The sequence below is a fragment of the Kryptolebias marmoratus genome, linkage group LG17 (genome assembly GCF_001649575.2).
Source record: "Kryptolebias marmoratus isolate JLee-2015 linkage group LG17, ASM164957v2, whole genome shotgun sequence".
NCBI lineage: Eukaryota > Metazoa > Chordata > Actinopteri > Cyprinodontiformes > Rivulidae > Kryptolebias > Kryptolebias marmoratus.
Genome location: NC_051446.1, coordinates 15,493,360 through 15,513,866, shown reverse-complemented (window position 1 = coordinate 15,513,866; position 20,507 = coordinate 15,493,360). Strand labels below are relative to the sequence as shown.

The following is a 20,507-nucleotide window of genomic DNA, read 5'->3' as shown; positions in this document are numbered from 1 at the left end:
CTGTTTTTCAAGAGTATTCAGCTTGTAGGGCACCACAACTGCTTCCACCCGCGTCGATCATCATCATCATATGAAATAACTTTTTGTCACAACAAAAAATAGTGGCTGGTAAAATATTTGAGTGGCTGGTAAAAAATTTTGTCCACCAGCCACTATGGCTGGTGGACAAAATTTTTAATTTCCACCCCTGGTTACCGCTCACTTCAGTCCTTTATTTGTATTATTATGCATAAGCAGTTGCCACGGCCAAATGACCATTAAAAAATCAAAAATGGCTATAACTCAGCCAACTTAACAGCTAATTTGTTAAAAAAATAATCATATTAAAAATGTAAGTGTGAGAGCTCAGACTGTTTTGTAAAATGATGATATTCCCTGAAAAACTAGTTGAAAAATAACTGGAATAGGAAAATATTTATGGTTTTTAAATCATTTTGCATTTCTTGTAGTGTTCTTAAGTAAAATTATTGTTGCAAATTTGTGATAAGTCTCTTTTTAACATGCTTGAAGTCTGGCTGAGATGCAAACTTCATATCATGCTATTTGTGGTCCTGCAGTCCACAGAAAAAATGCACTTTTCAGAAGTAATAAAAAATGCAAACCATTAATTTCAATAAAAACAAAAACAAATCTCATACTCCACATTTGGACGCATGTTCAAATCTTAAAGTCTAACCCTGTTTTCTCATCACCAGAGAAAAGCGATATGACGACAACATGGAGGCCATGCTGGACTGTGTGAGAATGTCCCACAGCAACGCCTGGAGCAGAGACCCGATGATGCAGCTGAAGGTCACGGCCCTGCTCAGTCCAGAGCTGTGTGTAAGGACTCTACTACTGCAAAAACACAGAAATTATTTGGTCAAAATTTTTTCAGCAGAGGGAACTTGATTTCTGTGGAAATCCTGATGATGTTTTCACACATTTTCTGCAACTTTCCAGCAGCTTCACGATGTCAGTGTGTGAATGTTGCTGCATGGAGGGAAAAAAAGATAAGAAAACACATTTTAGTGTTTGCGTTGTCGACAGCTGCGGCAGGTTGTTGCTGACTGCTCAACACCAACCCCCCCCCCCCCCAACCTATTTTCCCCCAGTGTCTCTGTGTGTCGTTTGATCCAGTGCTGACTCTGTTTTACCTGTAAGTGATGAGAATAAACTGCTTGTGTCAAAGGTGAAACTCACAACCCTCGCTGCACAACAACCGTATGATCTGAGTCTTCTTGTCAAGGCGATGGATGGAGAAGTAGGTCTCAAATCCACAAAAAAAGAATTCCTATTTATATTTATAGTTCTGACAAGTGTAATGTTAAACGATTTATATGTCTTGCAGACAATAAGTTTCCCTGGTTTAGAGGAAAAGGAGAACGCCCATTTCCTGTGTGGCCTGAAGAGACTCAACAAAATAGCCGAGGTACAGACATTAACCAGGTCCATGTTGACCTCTCCTTCAGATCTTCAGCACATTATTTTGAATTCTTGCTCCAAATTATACAGCATGTCATTGTGGCCAGTATTAAAAACAAAGAAACATCTATTAAACAAACAAAAAACAATAATAAACCTTAGACAAAAATCCTGTAATAAAAAATAGACATCATTTTTAATAATTATCATCTGAAAAACAATAAATCTGTATTGTTATTTTTTTTAATATTTGATTTAGTTTGTTCCAGATTTTTTTAGATTCAGTAGTGCCAATTTACAACAAATGTAATTTCAGGGCACTTTAGAAAGGAAACCAAAGTTAATAAGAAGGCCAGTTGTTGACCAATTTAACCCAGTTATACGGTCATTCAGTTGATAATCCAGTTAAATCCATTCATTTCTTAAACAAATAAAAAACAAATAACAACAAAACAGTCCAATTCAATTTAGAAAGTATCCAGTTCACATCCAACACAATCCAACTGATTTTATTTTTTAATAAATGTTTAAACAATTTCAATTTATAGAAAGCTGACTAGCTTAAAAAAGGTTACATAGCATATTCACTAAACTGAATAAAATAATTTGTTATGATTTTATGTAGCGAACAGTGAACATGTGCCTAAGTACAGACAGATGCACAAAATGTTGGGCAGCAGTCTAAGGAAAAGCTCTTACACTTCAGGATATACTAAAATTTTATCCAGATTCATCAACTTTGTAAACTCATTTAATGAAATTATAATTTATGCATCTTATTTGTAATACTTAATATAAAATCTCCATAAAATACCAAATTTTTGTTGTAATAATTGTGACCAGATTGGTGCAAACTTATGATTGGTGCAAACTTATGATAAGATTTTTAATATTTTTTTTAGGCCAGTGTTAACAAAGTCAGAGTCCTGGTGGATTCAGAATACACCTACATGAACCCCGCACTCTCTCTTGTTACCATGGCAATGATGAAGAAGTTCAATAAAGATGGCGCCTGGGTTTGGAACACATATCAGTGTTATCTAAAGGCAATTACCTTTAGTATTTGAGTTTTATTATTCTGTTATTTGCAGTGAATACTGTTGCTCATGTTGTCTCCCTGTGTTTCTCAGGAGTCCAGGTCCCTCCTGTTAGAGGCTCTGCGTCTGTCTGATTTGGAAGGTTTCTGTCTGGGTGTCAAACTGGTGCGAGGAGCCTACATGGACAAAGAGAGAAAGCTAGCAGCGAAGGAGGGACGCGTGGACCCCATTCATAAGAGCTGGGAGGACACCAATCACAGGTCAGAGGGACGCAAATGTTTTTCATCACAAAAAAATCAGTCACACACAAAAAAAGGAAATTTGTGTTTGGTCGATTATTTCTTTGTTATAACACTGATTTATCCTTAAATGGAGCCACATTTGTTAGATAAATGCATTTGTGGGTTGAGCAGAAGAGTTGAGGATGTGGGTTACGCTCATGAAAAACTTGCCAACTCTTCTCTGCCAAACAGCTTATTCTGCTACTGACTCTTGTTTTGAGCTTCTGGTACCCCAGGTGCAGACAGTCAGGTTCGATTGGCTCCTTATTGTCCACACCTGTGAGCAACTAGTGGAAATCCCATATCTCCACAGTCTGGGACCGAACTCTGTCCTCCAAGATGAGAACACTCAGCCCCACAGAATGGGGTTTATCAGAGACAACCTTCAGAATTTGGGAGTAGAGAGGATGAAATGAGCTGCCTGCAGTCCTGGCCCCCGTTGAACACCTGTGGGATCAGTTCAGGTGTGCTGTCTGTTCCAGAGTGGTTCTTCCACATGCTACTGGGGACCCTGTTTGTTAATTGAATAAATCGTTAAATTGTCAATATATCTTGCTTCTTCAGACGTCAATCACTGAATTCAATAAATGACACCAAATAGCAGAATAAGCTGTTTGACAGAGAAGATTTAGCATTCTTTTGATGGGCTCAACCCAAAGATGCATTTTCCTAACAAATGTGGCTCCACTTAAGGGGAAATAAACAGTTTTCTAATAATATGATTTATTGCCAAGAAGCTTTGTTACAACAAAGACATAATCAATCAAACACAAACTTCCCGTCTTATTGTGCTAAGTTTATATTAAGTCTTAATTCTTACTACTGCAATTGAATCTTTACTAAAACTCAGTCGTAAACTTAGAGCTGAAATCAATCCAAGTAAATTTAGTTTGTGATTGCAAACTGATTATTTCAGTACAATAAACTTCTTGATCGGTCTGCTAATTTGTGAGCCTTTTCTGTCCTCTCATGTTCACAGCTATAATGGCTCCCTGGACGTGATGCTGGAAGTCATATCACAGAAACCTGAGTGCCACCGGATCATAGTGGCCACTCACAACGAGGAGTCAGTGAGGAGAGCGGCCGAACGGTTAGAACAAGCTTTTAAAAAATGCATTTTAATTATTTCATTTTGACTTCTGTTAACCCAAAAATTATGACTCTCTAGATTCAAAATCTCTTTCAAGGGAAAGACGAGACTTGATTCTAAAGAAGAAGCCAAGTTTTTCCTTTACCAGTTGCTGAATGTGAGCCTCAAGGAGACAGAAAACTCTGATCGGAACTCCTAAATATTTATATTCAGACAAAAACTCAGTCTCTGAACCTGAAGAGTGGTGACAGGTTTAAGGGTCTTGATTTTGAAATGGAAAACATCACGAGTTCTTTTGAATGCATCATCACAATATCATCAGAATAAAGTGTTTGATACTCATGAAGTGAATACAACATGCCTATTCAGGGTCAGCAAAACTACAACAATATCATGTCTGATATTTGTAGTTTTTGATAGTTTACAGTTGGAGTATTTTAAAGAGAAAACCAGATCACCTTACACATCATCTCCTTTGCTGCTATCCATTACGAGTCCAACATGACTCATATAATAAACCTCACAGCCCATAGTTTGAGGGGGGATGTTGAGCCCTGGGCTGGGTACTACAATAACTTCTGTAAATGTTCTGTATGTAACATGCAGGATGGAGGAGCTGGGCATAGAAAAGAACGGTGGCTCGGTGTGTTTTGGCCAGCTGCTGGGCATGTGTGATCACGTCTCTCTCACACTAGGTGAGATGTTCTTCAATGAAGGCCTTACTTTGTATGAAAAAGACACACACGCAATCTCAATGTCTGATGTGGTTTTTGTCCTAATTCACCCCGTCGTCTTCCCCTCTTTCCTCCAGCTAAAGAAAGCTACATAGTATACAAATCGGTGCCGTATGGATCAGTGGATGACACGCTCCCCTACTTGGTGCGCCGGGCTCAGGAGAACCGCACAGTGCTGCAGGGCATTCGCAAAGAGAGGGATCTGCTGAGGAAGGAGCTCCAACACAGACTGAAGCTGAAACTGAGGGGAGGAAGCTGATAACAAGACGCAGCAGAGGGACAGAAGATGAGCTGGTGCTGAGCAGTTTGACACTTTGTTTATTTTAAAGGGAAGCCAAATGTGTTCGCTGCTGGTCTGTACAGTTTAAGGTTAATTAAGGACCTGAAGGTTTGTGCTGTGTTCAGTTTCTAACATTGTTAGCTTTGTAACATTTGATGGGAATGTTGCTAAATTTTACACATTAAAATCAGTGATGTGCAAAAACAAAGTTAAAACCCTGTAATCATTCAATACTTTGCTTTCAAGAAGCCAAACTTTACTGTAATGATTTTCAAGACAGAGGAAAAATGAATCTAGGAAAAACCTGAGAGAATCACTTCAGCTGATCATTTACTCTGTGTGAAGTTTTCAGCTAATGGCTTTTTGAGAAACACATTATTGATGCTAAAATATTAATTTGTGTCATACAGGTTTATCTTTGGTATACTTCATAGAATCAACTAAAGAAATTGGAACATTTTGTGTTTGTGTCAAGACTGCTATACAAGGAGCCTAAAGATTCAATTTAAAATGAGTTATTTGCCAAGTTTAAGAGCCTTTTTATGTCAGAGGTCAAAGTTATGAAGCTTGCAAGTAAAAAAAAGGAAAACATTAATTTGAAAAAGATCAGATAGTGGGCTGAAAATGAATTAGTAAATAAGCAAACAAACTCCAAATGAAAAACCTTTAAAGAACTTGGTAAACAATATTAAGACCAGCTTGCATTACAGGAAAGTCTGGATGTTTGGAAGAAAAATACAAAATGAAAACTGACTTAAAACTTTTGCACAGTACTCTGCATGCAATGTCCTGCCGTTTATTTAAAACCATTTCTATATTTTGTTTTATAGTAAGAAACTAATACATTTAAATACTTTAGTTTTGTCAAACACAAAGAAATCTTTTCTATTGTAATTTAACAGGCAGCAGAGTCCATCACTGGTGACTAATAAGGTGAAGTTTATCTTAGTTTTCTGCAGAAACAGCTTTACAAACTAACTTTTGTAAAGCTGTGGTTAAAATGTTTTGTTTTCTCCATCACTGTAGAAATTGTGACTGTGGTGGTAACTCAGCGACCAAATCTGAAAATTTACTGATTGGTCTAGATTTCATAATTGCCGTTTTCCTTTTCTTGAGTCCAGTTTCCTTTAGTTTGCAGCTTTGATACAAGATTTAAGAAACAATACAAGGCTAAAACAAGACTTATATTTACATATTATTAAAGAACATACAGCCTTAAAACGGCTTTTGACTTCCAAGAAATCTTATATCTGCACATTTTTAAACAGGCTTGTCATACGTAGACTGGGAGATTGTAACCAAAAAACAATGTTTATATTTAAAACAGTTTATAATAAAGACTAAAGCTTTAAACTTTCTGAGTTTATCTTTCTACTTGATTCAGTAACAAAAATAAAATTGTGCACATTTTGGAAGTTTTAGGTATAAATAGGTTAATAGAGTCTAAAAAAAATCCTTTTTGTTTTATGCTTTGGTTTTCCCTTTTATTGTGAATAAAACTTCATACACAAAGTTTATTACTGTTTATTTATTTTAATCAATATTAAGTTGACATGTCTGTTGCTGACTGTAATGCCACAAACCAGCCATCCACACTGCAACACCTTCACTTTCTATTATGAATGATGAAAATCTTCCTGTTCTGCCACAAGATGTTGACAACCGTGGACTTGTGAACTTTTCAGCTGCTGTAACAGATTCAGGATCAGCTGGAAAATGTTTTGACAGGATGTGGCTGAGCTCAGGTTGTGTTATGGAATGAACACATCTCTATGTGAAAAACTGAAATCCACATGCTCCAAACTCAGTAGCCGCCTTGGTTTTGATTCCTGTAGCCGCCTCGCTGGTAGCCCCCCTGGTAGCCCCCCTGGTAGCCCCCCTGGTAGCCCCCCTGCTTCTGCTGGTAGGAACCTTTCTGATCTGTGGTCGTGCAAACAGGGAAACAGTTCAAGCGACAGCATTCAAGAACAAGTCAAAATGTAAACATTTTTACTTGATATATTCAAAAGATTTATACACAATTTAAAATACGCTCGAGCTGCCTTAAGCACAAAATGACCTTTCATTTTTTAAAGGAAACTTTAAATACATGGTGTGGCCTAACGTACCTCTCTGGTAGGACTGCTTCTGCTGATAGCCGCCTTTCTGATCTGTAAAGCAAAGAAAACAAAAAGGTATAATTTTCCAAACCCATATTTAACCAACAGCCCCTGGGCACAAGTTGTTTTCACACTTTCTGAATAAGTTTCACAAAATGTAGTCCTGATCTAAAACAAAATCCAGCAGCAGCGTTCATATCACTACAAACACTTCAGATGCTAGAATGAAGACATAAAACAAAAAGTCCGCTGCTCCTTACTGATTGGACCACAGTGTCCGAGCTCACCTCTGTTGAAGTAGCCTCCATAGACGCCCTGTTTGAGGTCGGAGATGCGCTCGTTGTTCTCCACCAAGCTGCCCAGTTTCTCTGCCAGCTGCAGAGCCATATTCTGCAGGGAGGTGGGCTCCGTGCGATGCATCACCACCGTCTGCGTGGGCTGATCGAGGGACGCCTGTTTGGATTAGAAAAGAAAAGATTTAGAGCACTTTAAAAAATACACACACACACAGAAACCTAAATCTACATGTACAAAACACAGAGACCTAAAAACTTACCATCAGTTCCTCATTGATGATCATCTTGCTGATGATGCTGTGAACTGTGGCGATCTCCAGCTCAAACATCTCAGACAGGGTCTCCATGCTGAAGGTCACAGAAAACAAAGTTGTTTATGTTGCAGCTACTCTACATAACCCATTAGTGTGTGAATAAATTAATGTACTGTGAAATAGATGAGGCGTGTCTACCTGATGGAGTCGTAAACACTGCTGTATGTGAACAGATACGTTCTCAGGGACTCCTCTTGAATCTTCCTGATGAAGGAAGCACAACCAGGATTTTAAAACGGAATGGAAACAACATCTAACTCAATATAAATACCAACAGGATTAACTAGGAAACTAGGTAAGAGAAAGTTACCTGACGAGCATCTCGCGTACTCGCTGGGTCTCTGGGAACAGGTCCCACACTTTACTGTTCATCTTCTCGTTTATGATGAATGAGTGGCAGGTACGCCAGTCTCCCATCTTCATGGCTTTGCTGGCTGCCACCACGTGCTCTCTCATGCTCTCTGGGGGTCCTGGAAGGTAAAAGAGTGACGGTCATCTCCTCTGGTTTCTCTGTAAATACAGCTCCCAGGTGTTAAGGAGTTTGGGAGTCATGTTTTGTACCGAGCAGCGGTTGTCTCTCTCCCACTCTGAGCTGGTGATGGAACTGCTTGCTGATCATCCTGCGGCGAGCGTCAAACTCGTGGGCAGCCATGTAGGGGATTTCCAACAGCATGGCAGAGACCAGGTACACACACTCCAGCAGCTCCAGGTTGATGTGCATGTGGAAAGGAACCTGAAATGGAGGTTATGATCACATGTCACAATTTATACAACAAGAGTACCAAGTTAGTACTTTGGTTTAACAGCAGGTTAAAACCTGTAGTAACTCTTTAATCAGTGTGTAGGCCTTCCCCTTTTTCAACCCTTACAAAATCCTACTGTAGCTGGCAAGTTTTATGACCAACCATCCGACATTTAAAGTCATGTTAACTAACTGGAATACATTACAAAAGAAACAGATGATCCTGGAGAAAGCTTTATTGCTTCTTCATGACTTACTTGTCTTCTCTTCTCAATCTTCTCTTGCTCAGCATTCCTCTCCTGCATGTTCCTCATCAACAGACCCTGACCCAGCAGCTCCTTGGCACGGCCTGATGACTGGATGTCCAACAGCGCGTTATGGGCGTCTTTAATCATGCCTTGTCTAAAAGCGCAAATGCCAAGCTGGACCATGGTTCTGTTGTACAGGATCTAAGAGGAGAAAATACAGGTGATAAACATTCTGATTTAGAGATGTACTATTTTCATATGAAGACATTTAGTGTGGTATTTAGTCAACCAACCTGAACGGGTGGGTCAGCGTGCTGGATGTTGTCCTGCAGGTGGCTCATCAGCATCAGATCACGGGCCTGGTACCAGCGTGAATGGAGAGCATGGTGGTAGATGTGGCAGAGGATGGCGCAGGTACGGATACGATCGGTGCGATCCTTGGCGTAAATAAATTTGCAGAGACGGTCCATGATGACAGCACTGTCCTCCCCTTCGCTCTCCTCCTGGTCCTGCTCCGACTAAAAGCCAAACAGAAACAACTCTGCTTCAAATTTACTGAAAATCTGCAGCTAATCACGAAGGTTTCTTTAAAATCGTCTTTCTTGTGATTTGTGCCATTCCTGTGCTGGTCTCACCTTGGTCTCTCCCTGGAGGCCCAAGCTGCGCCTGTGAGCTTTGTAGTCGAACTTGTAGTAGGTGTGCATGATTCGGCGCAGGTAGACGCGGCAAATCTCCTCTGTGCTGCCCTTGTTCTCCAAGTAGCTGAGCAGCCGGTCAATGATGCCACAAACTCGACCTTCGTCTTTGAGATTATCCACATACTCTGCAGGAGCAAACACAGGAGACCCATGATAATTATTCTTGAACAACTTCTTCGTTAAAAATTACAATAGGCATAAAAAGTCAGTTTTTGAGTCTGGTTTACCTTGTGAATGAGGATCTGTGTTTTGCATGATCTTGGTAAACTCTTCATCCATCCTCTCCACCAGAGTTAGGACACAGCCGCGCACCCTGAAAGGTTGCTAAATGCAAACAACACGGCAATTAGTTTTTTCATTTTTGGTTGCAATCCTCCAGGTGTACGTGCACCACACAGCTTCAAACCATATTTCACTGTTAACCAAAGACATACAAGTGAGGCTGCCTATAAATGAAAATATTAAGACAATCTTATTGTTTATAAGTTGGAATCACAGTATAGAAAGACAGATACACATCAGTTTTAAATATCTTTAAATTAGGTTTGATACATTATTTACAACAGGGTAGAATAAACATTGTATGAATATTTTATCTGATTATTTCAGTCTATTCATATTTATTTAGGAGTTCAAATACTCGGGATGGGCATTTTAAACAAAAACATTCTTTGAATTTGTCTGTAACTATTTGATTTTTCTTTGACTATTCGACCCATTACTATAAAGCCAAAGATGGAAAATTTATATATTTTATTGTATGATTAAGCCATGTTTAAAATGACTAAAACCGATCATAAGAACTGGCCAACATTAAAAAAGGTCCCTGAGTAACAAACAAATACTCTAAAGAATTTTTATCTTATTTTGTTACAGCTCAGCAGGTTCTTAGAAATCATGATTTAAATCCTGAATGAGCCGAGAAAGTGAGACAGTTTCTTCAGGGTTGGCACAAAAGTAAAAAAGTTTATTAGAGAAAACTTATAATAAGATAGGAAACTTACCAAGATTGAGCTGATTTAAACTAAACTCTCCTAACTCATGCTTCCACACAAACACACTGTAAATGTAAATAAACAGAAAGGGGACAGGCGGGTCACCTGCTCAGAGACTGCCAGATGCTCGCTGTCCTCTGCGATGTTCTCCCCGATGAAGATGTTGTTGTGCTCAAACAGAATGTCCAGCAGCTCGTCAATACAGTCGAGGCACTTCTTCCACATATCGGGCTGCAGGGGAACAGGTCAGAAACAAAAGAGCTGCTCTTTAATCCAACGTTTTAAACAGATTAAAGTAAGGTTTTGTTTAAACATCTGTCTGTACGACCCTACAAATCCAGTGAATGACTGAATGCAGTGGTTCTCACCTTCATGAAGGCTGCCAAGTTGGGGTTGTAGTCATACAGGGAAGCGATGATGTTGAACTTGATCTTAACCAGGACACCTTGGCCCAAGTTATTCTCAGCAGCGATGTTTGCAAGAGCATGAAGCAGTTCAATCTGGGCAGCTCTGGAAGAATAAACATAAAGCAGTGAATTAGCCACCAAATATTTCTCTCTGACTTGTTTATTTAAGTTTTTTTCCCCCCTGATAGTATGTCTAAATCCTGTGTATCCTCTGGCTGGAGCTTCAGTCAGGATTTCCAGGATTCCGACACGGTTTTATTTTAAAATTCCAGACTTTTCCAGACTCAAATTTTCAGATTTTTCTGTAATTTTAAGCCACTTCTAACATCAGAACAACTGTAAATTTACTACATTTGTACAGTGATGCTGTTTGTATTCTTATGTACAATTATTGGATGTAAGAATGTTTTCCCATCAGTTGTCTTCCTCCATTGACTTTAGAATGCATCTTGTATGTATAAACACTTTCCCACTCCTTAAATAAACATATTTCCCCTTAAATACTGCTTTGTTTTATTTTAACTTTTAAGAAAATATAAATGTAAAAATTTGGGGCCTAGACAAAATAGTTTTAACGAGAAACTTGCAAATTCCTACCACACCAAAATCTAACGGTGATGTTTAAAGTTCATTTTAAGCCTGTATAAAGTATGTTTGGCTGCAAAAATGATTAAAGCAACATTTCCATCAGATCATCTCAAAACAAAAACTGATCTTCATTCCCCATGTCAGTTTCTGAAAGTTGGCAACCCTAGTGACATATGAACAAAAAACGAGCTTGATGGTAACTGTTCATCTTTTCTATGTGAAAAAGAAAATATCCTGCTTGTCAGGTCAACTTTTATGACCAAAAATGTTTTATTTTACAAAATGAAATAAGCAACAGAGTCTGGAAACACTGATGTTTGTCTATGTTTGGGTTTCTTTTTTCTATACTTATCAAGTCCTGAAAAATGCTAAAATCAAATTCCACACTTTAGAAGACTGCAGGAACCCTGAGTTTACCTGTCTGTCCCCTTTTTGCCTCTTGCTTGAAGGATTTCGTTCAGTTTCTTCACCACTACAGGTACGTTGATCTCTGTGCCTTTAGCAAACATCTTGGGCTTCTCCTGATGCATCAACAACAAAGCAACATATGATCAGTCGCAGTTATTTACATCATCTGTTTGTTTCTTTTTCTTTGTCGTATCTTGTTTTGGCATCATGACAGTATTAAATACACATTCGCAGCTTTACCTTAACCAGAGGGACGCCTCCCTTAACCTTCTCCCAGCGTCCTTCAGTCTCCTCGTCTCCCTCCCCGTCCTGAAACTCCCCAAGTCGCTCTTTTTTCTTCTGCTTCTTCTTCTCGACCTTCTTAACGCCGGGTCTGTCGAGACCCTTGTCCCTGCAGACATTAACACAAGTGCAAAAATGAACTTCATTGACATATCTGTGAGAGCTGCAAACTATTATTCCTTTCTAAACATCCATTTTAATGTTTACTAAATCCTAAGACTGTAGAAAACTACAAACCACAGAAAAAAACAAGGACAACAAACAAACAACATTTGGCAAAGTTTGTTGTAAGAGACTGAACTCACTTCTTGAGGAAAACTGTGGCCAGGGACTTGTTCTTCCCTTCTTCATCATCTGAACTCTCACTGCCACTCTCTTCAGTGTCTGGGCCCCAGTCCTCATCATCATCGTCATCGTCACTAGAAGAGGACTCATCCTGTCGATGGGAGGAAAATCCTCAGCATGTTTCCTCACACGTCCCATTAAACAGAAGTCTATTCCATTAGGCCGCAGCTCTACAGCCTAAATGAATCATGGCTTCTTACCCCGGATCCCTTCTTGAGGAACTTGCTGGCTTCTGAAACACCTTCAGGTTTTTTCTTTAAGAAGGCTTTGGCTGATACGCCCTCATCACCTGCCTCGTCATCGCTTTCAGCGGATGAGCCTGGTGGACCAGAAATTGGATATTTAAAAAATTATGTATCAGTACTACAATTATATCTTAAGAGGAAAAAAAGAAAAACCCCAAAACTAAAACTGCCTGTTTGCAAAAAGGTTTAATGTAAAAAAAAATGCTGTTTTGCAGTAATTAATGTGATAATTTATTGACAGAACACCAGAACCCCCTTTCCTTTTGAGTAAACTGGATTGTTTTGGACTATGAAAGTTATTTCAGACTGATGTAGACACTGATAAAAGACTTTAAACCCGACTTCCGGCACGGACCACCACCGCAATGGTCGCATAGCCAGAGCGCTCCTAGTTGAACCGGAGTAATTGGAAAAACTCCCCAGAAGAAATATGGAAAAGAAGCAAATATAACACTATAACGACTTAAAAAGGGAATAAGACGACACCACCACTTTGAGAAATAAACGCCAACTGACTTCGGAGGAGTAAGAGAGACGTTTAGCAACTAGCTGGTTGAAGCTAACAAGCCACGAGGAACAGCGTTGAAAATGACCGACACGGAATTAATACTGCGAGAACTAAAAGGGTTTCGCCAAGAAAATAAGGAGCAATTTGAGACGATAAAAGAAGAAATTGCGAAGGTGAACACCAGAATGGAGGAGGTGGAAGGACGTATTGAAAAAGCAGAAGAAAGGATCCTCAACACGGAGGAGGTAGTCACGGCTATGCTAAAGCTACACGCTAAGCTAGAGGACAAACTGTTAGACTTGGAGAGTCGGTCCAGACGCGAGAATGTACGCATATATGGAGTACCGGAGGGATCCGAGAAGGAATCTACTATGACCTCCTTTGTCGAAACCCTCCTCCGTGAAGGTCTTGAGCTAAATGAAGACACTTGTGAACTCCACATTGAGAGAGCCCATCGGTCAGTGGGGCCGCAGCCGCCAGCCGATGCGCCACCGCGCTCCATCATAATTAAGTTCCAGAGCTTCAGAGCTAAAGACATGATACTCCGCAAAGCCTGGCAGGGGAAGGGCTTCACCTGGCGAGAAAGCCGCATAACCCTTGACCACGACTATCCACCCCTCATACTTAAAAGAAGAAGGGAATATGCAGAAATCCGCAAAGTATTGAAGGAAAATAACGTTCGCTTCCAGACCCTCTTCCCCGCACGGCTGCGCGTTAGACACGAAGACGGAACCAGAACCTACGATACGGTGGAGGAGGCATCAGAGGACCTGCTGAGACGAGGTTTCACCGTGCCGGCCATCAGGCCTCCGGAGACGCTGATGGAGCAGGTGCAGCAGCTGTCCTGGACGAGAGTGGACCGAGGAGCTGCGAAGGGCGCATCCAAAGCTGGCGGCTCCAGATACAAGGAGAAGCTGCGAGCCTTCAGGAGAACAACGGCGGCTCCCTCCGAAACCTAGCTGAGATCTTCCCCGGACCGAAGACTGGGCGGAAGGATTTATTTTCAACCGAGTCTGGGAATAGTGGTGGAAACAAACTGTTGGATACTCCGGTTCGCTCGGGACCTTTTCACCGTTGGAGTTGGGACATTTTTTCTTTTCTCTTTTCCGTTTCTCGGAGATGAGACTGTTGCAGGTAAGGGCCTCTCCCTCCGGACCGAGGAGGGAGACTTTTCCCTTCGACCCCCTCGTGGGGACTCAACAGGGTCAGGGCAAAAGACCCCTGCATAGGAAGTTGCATGGACAAAGTGTATTTAGTTCTATATTTGTTGTGTTAGTTGTTTGTTCCCTGCCGGTTCTCGCAGGAAGGGGGAAATGCACCAAGTACTTGAGTGAGATGGAGGGGGAAATCACATAAATGCTGAACGGATCTTTAAAAGTAGCATCATTTAATATAAATGGAGTACTCAATCCAGTTAAGAGGGAAAGAATATTATCAAAATTAAGGAAAGATAAAGTACAAGTGGCTTTTTTGCAAGAGACACACCTCAATGACTTAGAACATGCCAAATTAAACAAACAAGGATTTAAACATGTTTACTTCTCTTCACACGGGTCTGGGAGGCGCAGAGGAGTGGCCACGCTCATATCCAAGGCCGTAAATTATGAGCACATCTCGGAATATAAGGACAATGAAGGCAGATTTGTTATTATCACAGGCAAAGTTGAGGGAATTGTGATAACTCTCCTTAATGTGTACGTTCCTCCTGGAAGTGACTGGTCCTTTTATAAACAAATAGTAGACATAATTACAACAAAAAGTAAGGGGATTTTAATATGTGGCGGAGATTTCAATGTCAGATTAAATCCGAAAATAGACTCATCGAATGGGAAACCCGACCCAAAAAACATGGGCAGAAGATTAAACACCTGGATGAGTGAGGTGGGAATCGTAGACGTTTGGAGAGAGATAAACCCGAAGAGGCGAGAATATTCCCACTATTCACACGCTCACAATGTTTACTCCCGCATTGATTACTTTTTTATGTTTAAGGGAGATCTTTCTAGGGTAGACAGCTGTGAAATGGGACCCAATACCCTCTCAGATCATGGTCCAGTTCACATCTCATTCTGTTTAAATAACAAAAAAAGGTCCACACTGTGGAGATTGAACTCTAATATTCTGAATAATTCGGCCATTAGAGACAAATTAAAACGTGAAATTGATTTATATTTAGAACACAATGACAATGAAGAAGTGACTCCTCCTATAGTCTGGGATGCACTAAAGGCAGTGATTAGGGGCAAAATTATTTCTATAACCTCATATGAGAAGAGAATTAGGGAGAGAAAACTCCAGGAATTGGAAGAGAATTTGAAAAGACTGCAGATTGAACATGCAAAGTCTCCTAAAGATGACAACATTAAACATAAGATTACGAAACTAAAAAAAGAATTAAATGAGATAAATACTCAGGAAATTCAAAAGAAGCTTATTTTCATAAAACAACAATATTATGAAGTAGGTGGAAAATCCCTGAAACTTTTATCATACAGGTTGAGAAAACAACAAGCCTGCAGATCTATACATAAAATAAGAAACAATGTAACAAAAGCAACAGAAACTAACCTGGAGAATATCAAAAACTGCTTCCAAAAATACTATAAAACATTATATTCCCAACCACAGACAACCAGTGACAACCAGATTGATTCTTTTCTGGAACAGATCAATCTTCCAAAGATCACTGATGAACAAAATGAGAAATTAATAACCAAAATTACAAAAGAGGAAATTCAGTCGGCAATCAGGAGAACTAAAAAGGGGAAATCTCCAGGGACGGATGGGTTCACCGCAGAATGGTACAAAATTATGCAAGACCAACTAATTCCAGCATTAGAGAAAACATTCAACTGGGTTTTAGGAAATAAAGAGATTCCCCCCTCATGGCGAGAGGCAGTGATTTCAGTCTTACCTAAGGAAGGCAAAGACAAGCTGGAGTGTGGGAGTTATCGTCCCGTTAGTCTTTTAAACAATGATTACAAACTTTTCACCTCCATATTATCCAAAAGAATAGAAGTGATATTACCAGACCTAATACATACGGACCAGACTGGCTTTGTTAGACAGAGACAGACCCAAGACAACGTGAGGAAGACGTTACACGTGATGAGAGAGGTCACTCAGCAAAAACTAGAGGCGCTGATATTAAGTCTAGATGCAGAGAAAGCATTTGATTCGGTGGGGTGGTCGTTTTTATATAGAGTGCTTTCAAAATTTGGATTCCATACAACTATAATTGACACATTTAAATCATTATATAATAAACCAACGGCTAGAATTAAAATTAATGGAGATTTGACCAATTCATTCACTTTGGAGAGAGGAACCAGACAGGGGTGTTGTGCGTCGCCGCTCCTCTTTGCCTTGTTTATTGAGCCCGTGGCTCAGCTGATCAGACAGAGGTCAGATATAAGAGGGGTCACTATGACATCCGGGGAGCAAAAACTGTCCTTATTCGCTGACGACTTATTGATAAATATAACACAGCCCACACAAACAATCCCGAAACTCATGAAGTTGCTAGAAGAGTTTAGTTCAATCTCCGGCTACAAAATTAATATAAGTAAAACTCAAGTATTAACATTTAACTATGATCCACCATCCTCCTTTAAGACTATGTACAACTGGAAGTGGGATTCTGAATCTATAAAATACTTGGGGGTTTTACTACCTAGGGACCTCTCAAAATTGTCTGAAATCAATTACGGCCCTCTAAATGTGAAAATAAAGTCCGATTTACATAGATGGAATGTTATCCCATTTTTAAGTTTAAGCTCCCGGATAGAATCCATCAGGATGAATATCCTCCCACAGCTGTTGTACTTATTCCAGTGTCTGCCGGTCAGGATCCCAGCGAACCAGTTCTTAGAATGGGACCGATTAATAGCCAGGTATGTGTGGCAGGGTAAAAAGGCTAGAATAAAATTTAAAACTTTGCAATTAAAAAAAGAGAAGGGTGGAATGGGTCTTCCCTGTTTACAGGATTATTACCATGCAGCCCAACTGAGGCCTTTAGTCTGCTTGTGTTCACCATCTTACACGGCAGCATGGAAGGAAATAGAAGGAACAGCAATAAGAGGAATCCCAATAGCAGCCCTACTGAGCGATCATAAGTTACAGGAAGAACTACAGATCCCAGAAGACTCCATATCAGGGAGCTTCCTCAAACCCTGGCAGGAAATAGCTAAAATTTGCAGAATAGGAGAAGTATCTAAATTTCTGAGGTGGTGTGCCTATGATTCAGATTTTACTCCAAATAAAATTGACAACAGATTTAAGACATGGGTCTCAAAAGGCTTGACTAATTATTATTCATTTGTCCACAAAGGAATATTTAAGAGTTTTGAGGCCTTACAGAAAGATCACGGACTGGAAAAAGAGGATTTTTTTAGGTACCTGCAGGTGAGGCATTATTTTAATAAAAATTTGAAAGATCTTTTGGGGAGAAGTGGTTCAAGTTTCATGGAGGCATTTCTATCACTAATTAAGCCAAGATCAGATTGCAAAATTATTTCCAAATTATATCAGGCTACACAACTTTGTAAGCAGGAGAATACGGAATATATAAAGAAAAAATGGGAAAAAGAAATGAATGTAATAATCTCACAAGAAGGTTGGGAGGAAATATGTCAGCTGCCGTGGGTCTCGACCGGATCAAACACTTGGCGGGAGTTTTGCTGGAAAAACGTCACGCGATTTTTTGTTACACCTGTTCAGAGACGATTTACAACCAACGGGGATGCCTGCTGGAGACTGTGTGGGTTCAACGGAGCCGACCACCTCCATGTTTTTTGGGACTGCCAGGTATTGAGACCATATTGGGAAGAGATCCACAAACATATTGGGAATGTCTTCAATGTGAACCTCCAATTCAAATGTGAAACACTGTACCTGGGCAACCTACAGTTGAACACATGGACCAATAAGGACAAGAAACTGTTGGCTATTTTGCTGGCAGCCAGTAAGAAAGCCATCACCAGGAAATGGCTGAAGTCAGACCCGCCCACAGTGGATGAATGGATTGAAATTGTTTATCAGATTTATGTTATGGAAAAGATCACCTTTTCCCTCCGTGTGGAAAGAGAGAAATTTTACAAGATCTGGTCCAAATGGACTGAGTATGTGAAACCAGTAAGATCCGAGTTTATATGATTGTACTTGCGAATCGTGTCGATCCCCTTTATGTTCTTTTAGCTTTAATTGTAATTCAACAAAGTGGTGCAGTCCCCATTCTAGTTTATTTGTTTTTCCTTTTTTGTTTTTTGTTCAATTTTGTTAATTCCTGTTATTGTTTAAATGTGTAACATGTAAAAATATTAGAAAGGCAATAAGGAGGATCTGAAATGGAGGAAGTTGTAACTAACAAATGTGATTGGAATTTGTCTTTCTCAATAAAAAGATAATTACACAAAAGACTTTAAACCCGTTATAAACATAAACACAATTTACAAATCTAACTATGATAAATGCTCTGCAGGTTGTTCATGTTCTTAAGCGCATTTTAAGCAGTTCTTAAAATATAAATCAGAAGCAAACTTACCAGATTCTTCTTCCTCTTTCTCCTCTTCTTCATCTGCAGATTCTTGTGGATTCTGAAAGACAAAAATATTATTTTTGCTTTTGCCTACTCAAGTAATCATCTTGTACAAGCTCTCCATCCATTCTCAATGATTAGTTTTTGTTGTTGACAGTTCTGAAGTTCAGAACTCCTCTGAGAACATTTCTTAAATTACCTCTTTGTACGCTGCTATTTCTGTTTCAAAGTCTCTGTTGTACTTGCGGATCTTCTGGCGCAGTGTGCTCAGGGCTTTTGCGTTGTTTTTGTTCATCTTCTTCTTGCCCTCCTTGTCTTCCCAAAGCTTTAAAAAAAAATAATTTCACTCATTTTGTGGCCAAAGGAAAAGCAAAAAGTAAGCTGTGCTCTTAAGCTTGACAGAACAACCAACCTGGTTCAGGTAGTCCTCCAAGTCAGCCAGAAGACGGATATAAAAAGAAGGGACACCCTCTTTGTCCACTATGTTCTTGCTTTTTAAAAAAGCTCGACATAGCTGCTCAAACTCCTCCAGACATTTGGACATGTCGCGGATCTTCATAGCATTGCGGATAGTCTTTATGAAGTTAGTTAGCTCCTCGAACCTAAAACATAAACAGGAATCAGTTTCATAACAGATGTAACAGACTGAGCAATTTTCAGAATAAAATGGTGTCGCACAAACCTTTTATCTTTGGCGCTGCGGACCACTCTTTTTGTGTCCTCTTCATCATCACTAAGAAGCAACGACCTGTGAAGGCACAAAGTGTGTGAGATCATAAAGAAAAGTACCTTCTTAAGGCTTACTGGTTATATGTTCAGAAAAAAGGCACCGACTGCTTAAAGGTGGTCCCGGGTGCTTTGGGGGTGATCTCATCAGCGGACGAGGACTCCTCAGACTCGCTGTCAGAGCCGGTGGCAAAGAAACGAGACATTGTTGCTGGAAACTCTCAATCTGCAAAAGAACAAAATAAATGAATTACACAACTGAGCTACGGAGTTTGTGAGAATATGTAAAATACTACTTCCAATTTACTTTATTACATCCTGTTAAATGAGTTAAATGAATTGTGAACATCTGACGTAAAAACAATAAAATACTTTTACTTTCTTCATGTCTCAGATTGCATGTATCATTATATATTATGACATATGTATGGTGCAGGGCCAACCATCACAAAATCAAAACATTTAAACATAACCAAGTTAAAATAAATAAATTATAGTCTTTAACGACACAAATAATGACAATAAATGTCAAGCAATATCTTAGCCCTGTTTACAAGATGCATAAGACTGTGCAAAACACAAGCTGTTTTTCTTTTAATTAAAGAAAATTATCTTAATCAAAAGCTCTCCAGGGTCTCGGAGTCTTTAAAGTTTTTTTATTTTAATTTTTGGTGTTTGATCACTTAGTTTCTGTCCAGTTTACCTAATAAAAACAAGAAAAGTGGACGAGGGCAGGACAAAAACAAGACTTGTCAGGTGTTAAAAAATGCCTACAACCGATGAACAGCATCTACATGTCATATTTTTTAAATACATTAATACATTTACATTTATATCCAGCAAACATCTGTCAGGACCTGAGATATGCACCATCTTTCAGTTGATTCCCTACAGTTACAGCTCTTTGGGAATCACTTCTTTGGTGTCAAAGGAATAAAATGTAAAAGGACGTAGACCGAAGTAGACTATTAGACAAACGACGACGCTGAAGTTGGCATTAAATTCTAGCGTCGAATAGCTAAAGGGCGATTCCACCTAATTTTTCACTACCATCCGCGTCTTTAATTGATTCTAATTTAAAAACTACTGCACCTAGACACTACAAACCTGGACTGGATTATTCTCCTCTTCCAGATAAATGAGTAAAACCATGATTGGGATGTGTGAAACCTTTTTCTGATTTGTGAAAACTCATTAAAGTTACATTTTCACCTGTTTTTGGCATATGGATGGCACTACATCTG

The 20,507-nt window shown here is 39.5% G+C and overlaps 2 protein-coding genes across 4 annotated transcripts in view; one reads left to right on the top strand and one right to left on the bottom strand.

Moving 5' to 3' along the window:
* Positions 1-5,575, top strand: part of prodh2 (proline dehydrogenase 2) — a 7,304-nt gene extending 1,729 nt beyond the window's left edge. Inside the window, exons 3-10 of one of the 3 annotated variants that reach the window (XM_025002082.2) lie at positions 696-822; positions 1,172-1,243; positions 1,331-1,411; positions 2,307-2,450; positions 2,535-2,701; positions 3,702-3,812; positions 4,419-4,507; positions 4,624-5,575. In XM_025002082.2, coding sequence (XP_024857850.1) covers positions 696-822; positions 1,172-1,243; positions 1,331-1,411; positions 2,307-2,450; positions 2,535-2,701; positions 3,702-3,812; positions 4,419-4,507; positions 4,624-4,805 — 973 coding nt within the window. In that variant the 3' untranslated portion in view covers positions 4,806-5,575. The remainder of the gene's footprint in view (positions 1-695; positions 823-1,171; positions 1,244-1,330; positions 1,412-2,306; positions 2,451-2,534; positions 2,702-3,701; positions 3,813-4,418; positions 4,508-4,623) is intronic. The other 2 variants (XM_025002084.2, XM_037980850.1) reach the window with 2 other exon arrangements.
* Positions 5,576-6,334: 759 nt separating this feature from the next.
* eif3c (eukaryotic translation initiation factor 3, subunit C) overlaps positions 6,335-20,507 on the bottom strand; it is an 18,645-nt gene continuing 4,472 nt past the window's right edge. Inside the window, exons 2-23 of the mRNA XM_017437666.3 lie at positions 19,372-19,489; positions 19,220-19,285; positions 18,950-19,139; positions 18,737-18,862; positions 18,544-18,595; positions 12,449-12,567; positions 12,209-12,339; positions 11,862-12,012; positions 11,631-11,734; positions 10,587-10,728; positions 10,324-10,449; positions 9,451-9,547; positions 9,161-9,348; positions 8,819-9,043; positions 8,535-8,726; positions 8,097-8,268; positions 7,846-8,005; positions 7,674-7,739; positions 7,482-7,569; positions 7,213-7,378; positions 6,935-6,976; positions 6,335-6,746 (exon numbers count right to left, since the gene is read on the bottom strand). Coding sequence (XP_017293155.1) covers positions 6,631-6,746; positions 6,935-6,976; positions 7,213-7,378; positions 7,482-7,569; positions 7,674-7,739; positions 7,846-8,005; positions 8,097-8,268; positions 8,535-8,726; positions 8,819-9,043; positions 9,161-9,348; positions 9,451-9,547; positions 10,324-10,449; positions 10,587-10,728; positions 11,631-11,734; positions 11,862-12,012; positions 12,209-12,339; positions 12,449-12,567; positions 18,544-18,595; positions 18,737-18,862; positions 18,950-19,139; positions 19,220-19,285; positions 19,372-19,469 — 2,817 coding nt within the window. The 5' untranslated portion in view covers positions 19,470-19,489 and the 3' untranslated portion in view covers positions 6,335-6,630. The remainder of the gene's footprint in view (positions 6,747-6,934; positions 6,977-7,212; positions 7,379-7,481; positions 7,570-7,673; positions 7,740-7,845; positions 8,006-8,096; positions 8,269-8,534; positions 8,727-8,818; positions 9,044-9,160; positions 9,349-9,450; positions 9,548-10,323; positions 10,450-10,586; positions 10,729-11,630; positions 11,735-11,861; positions 12,013-12,208; positions 12,340-12,448; positions 12,568-18,543; positions 18,596-18,736; positions 18,863-18,949; positions 19,140-19,219; positions 19,286-19,371; positions 19,490-20,507) is intronic.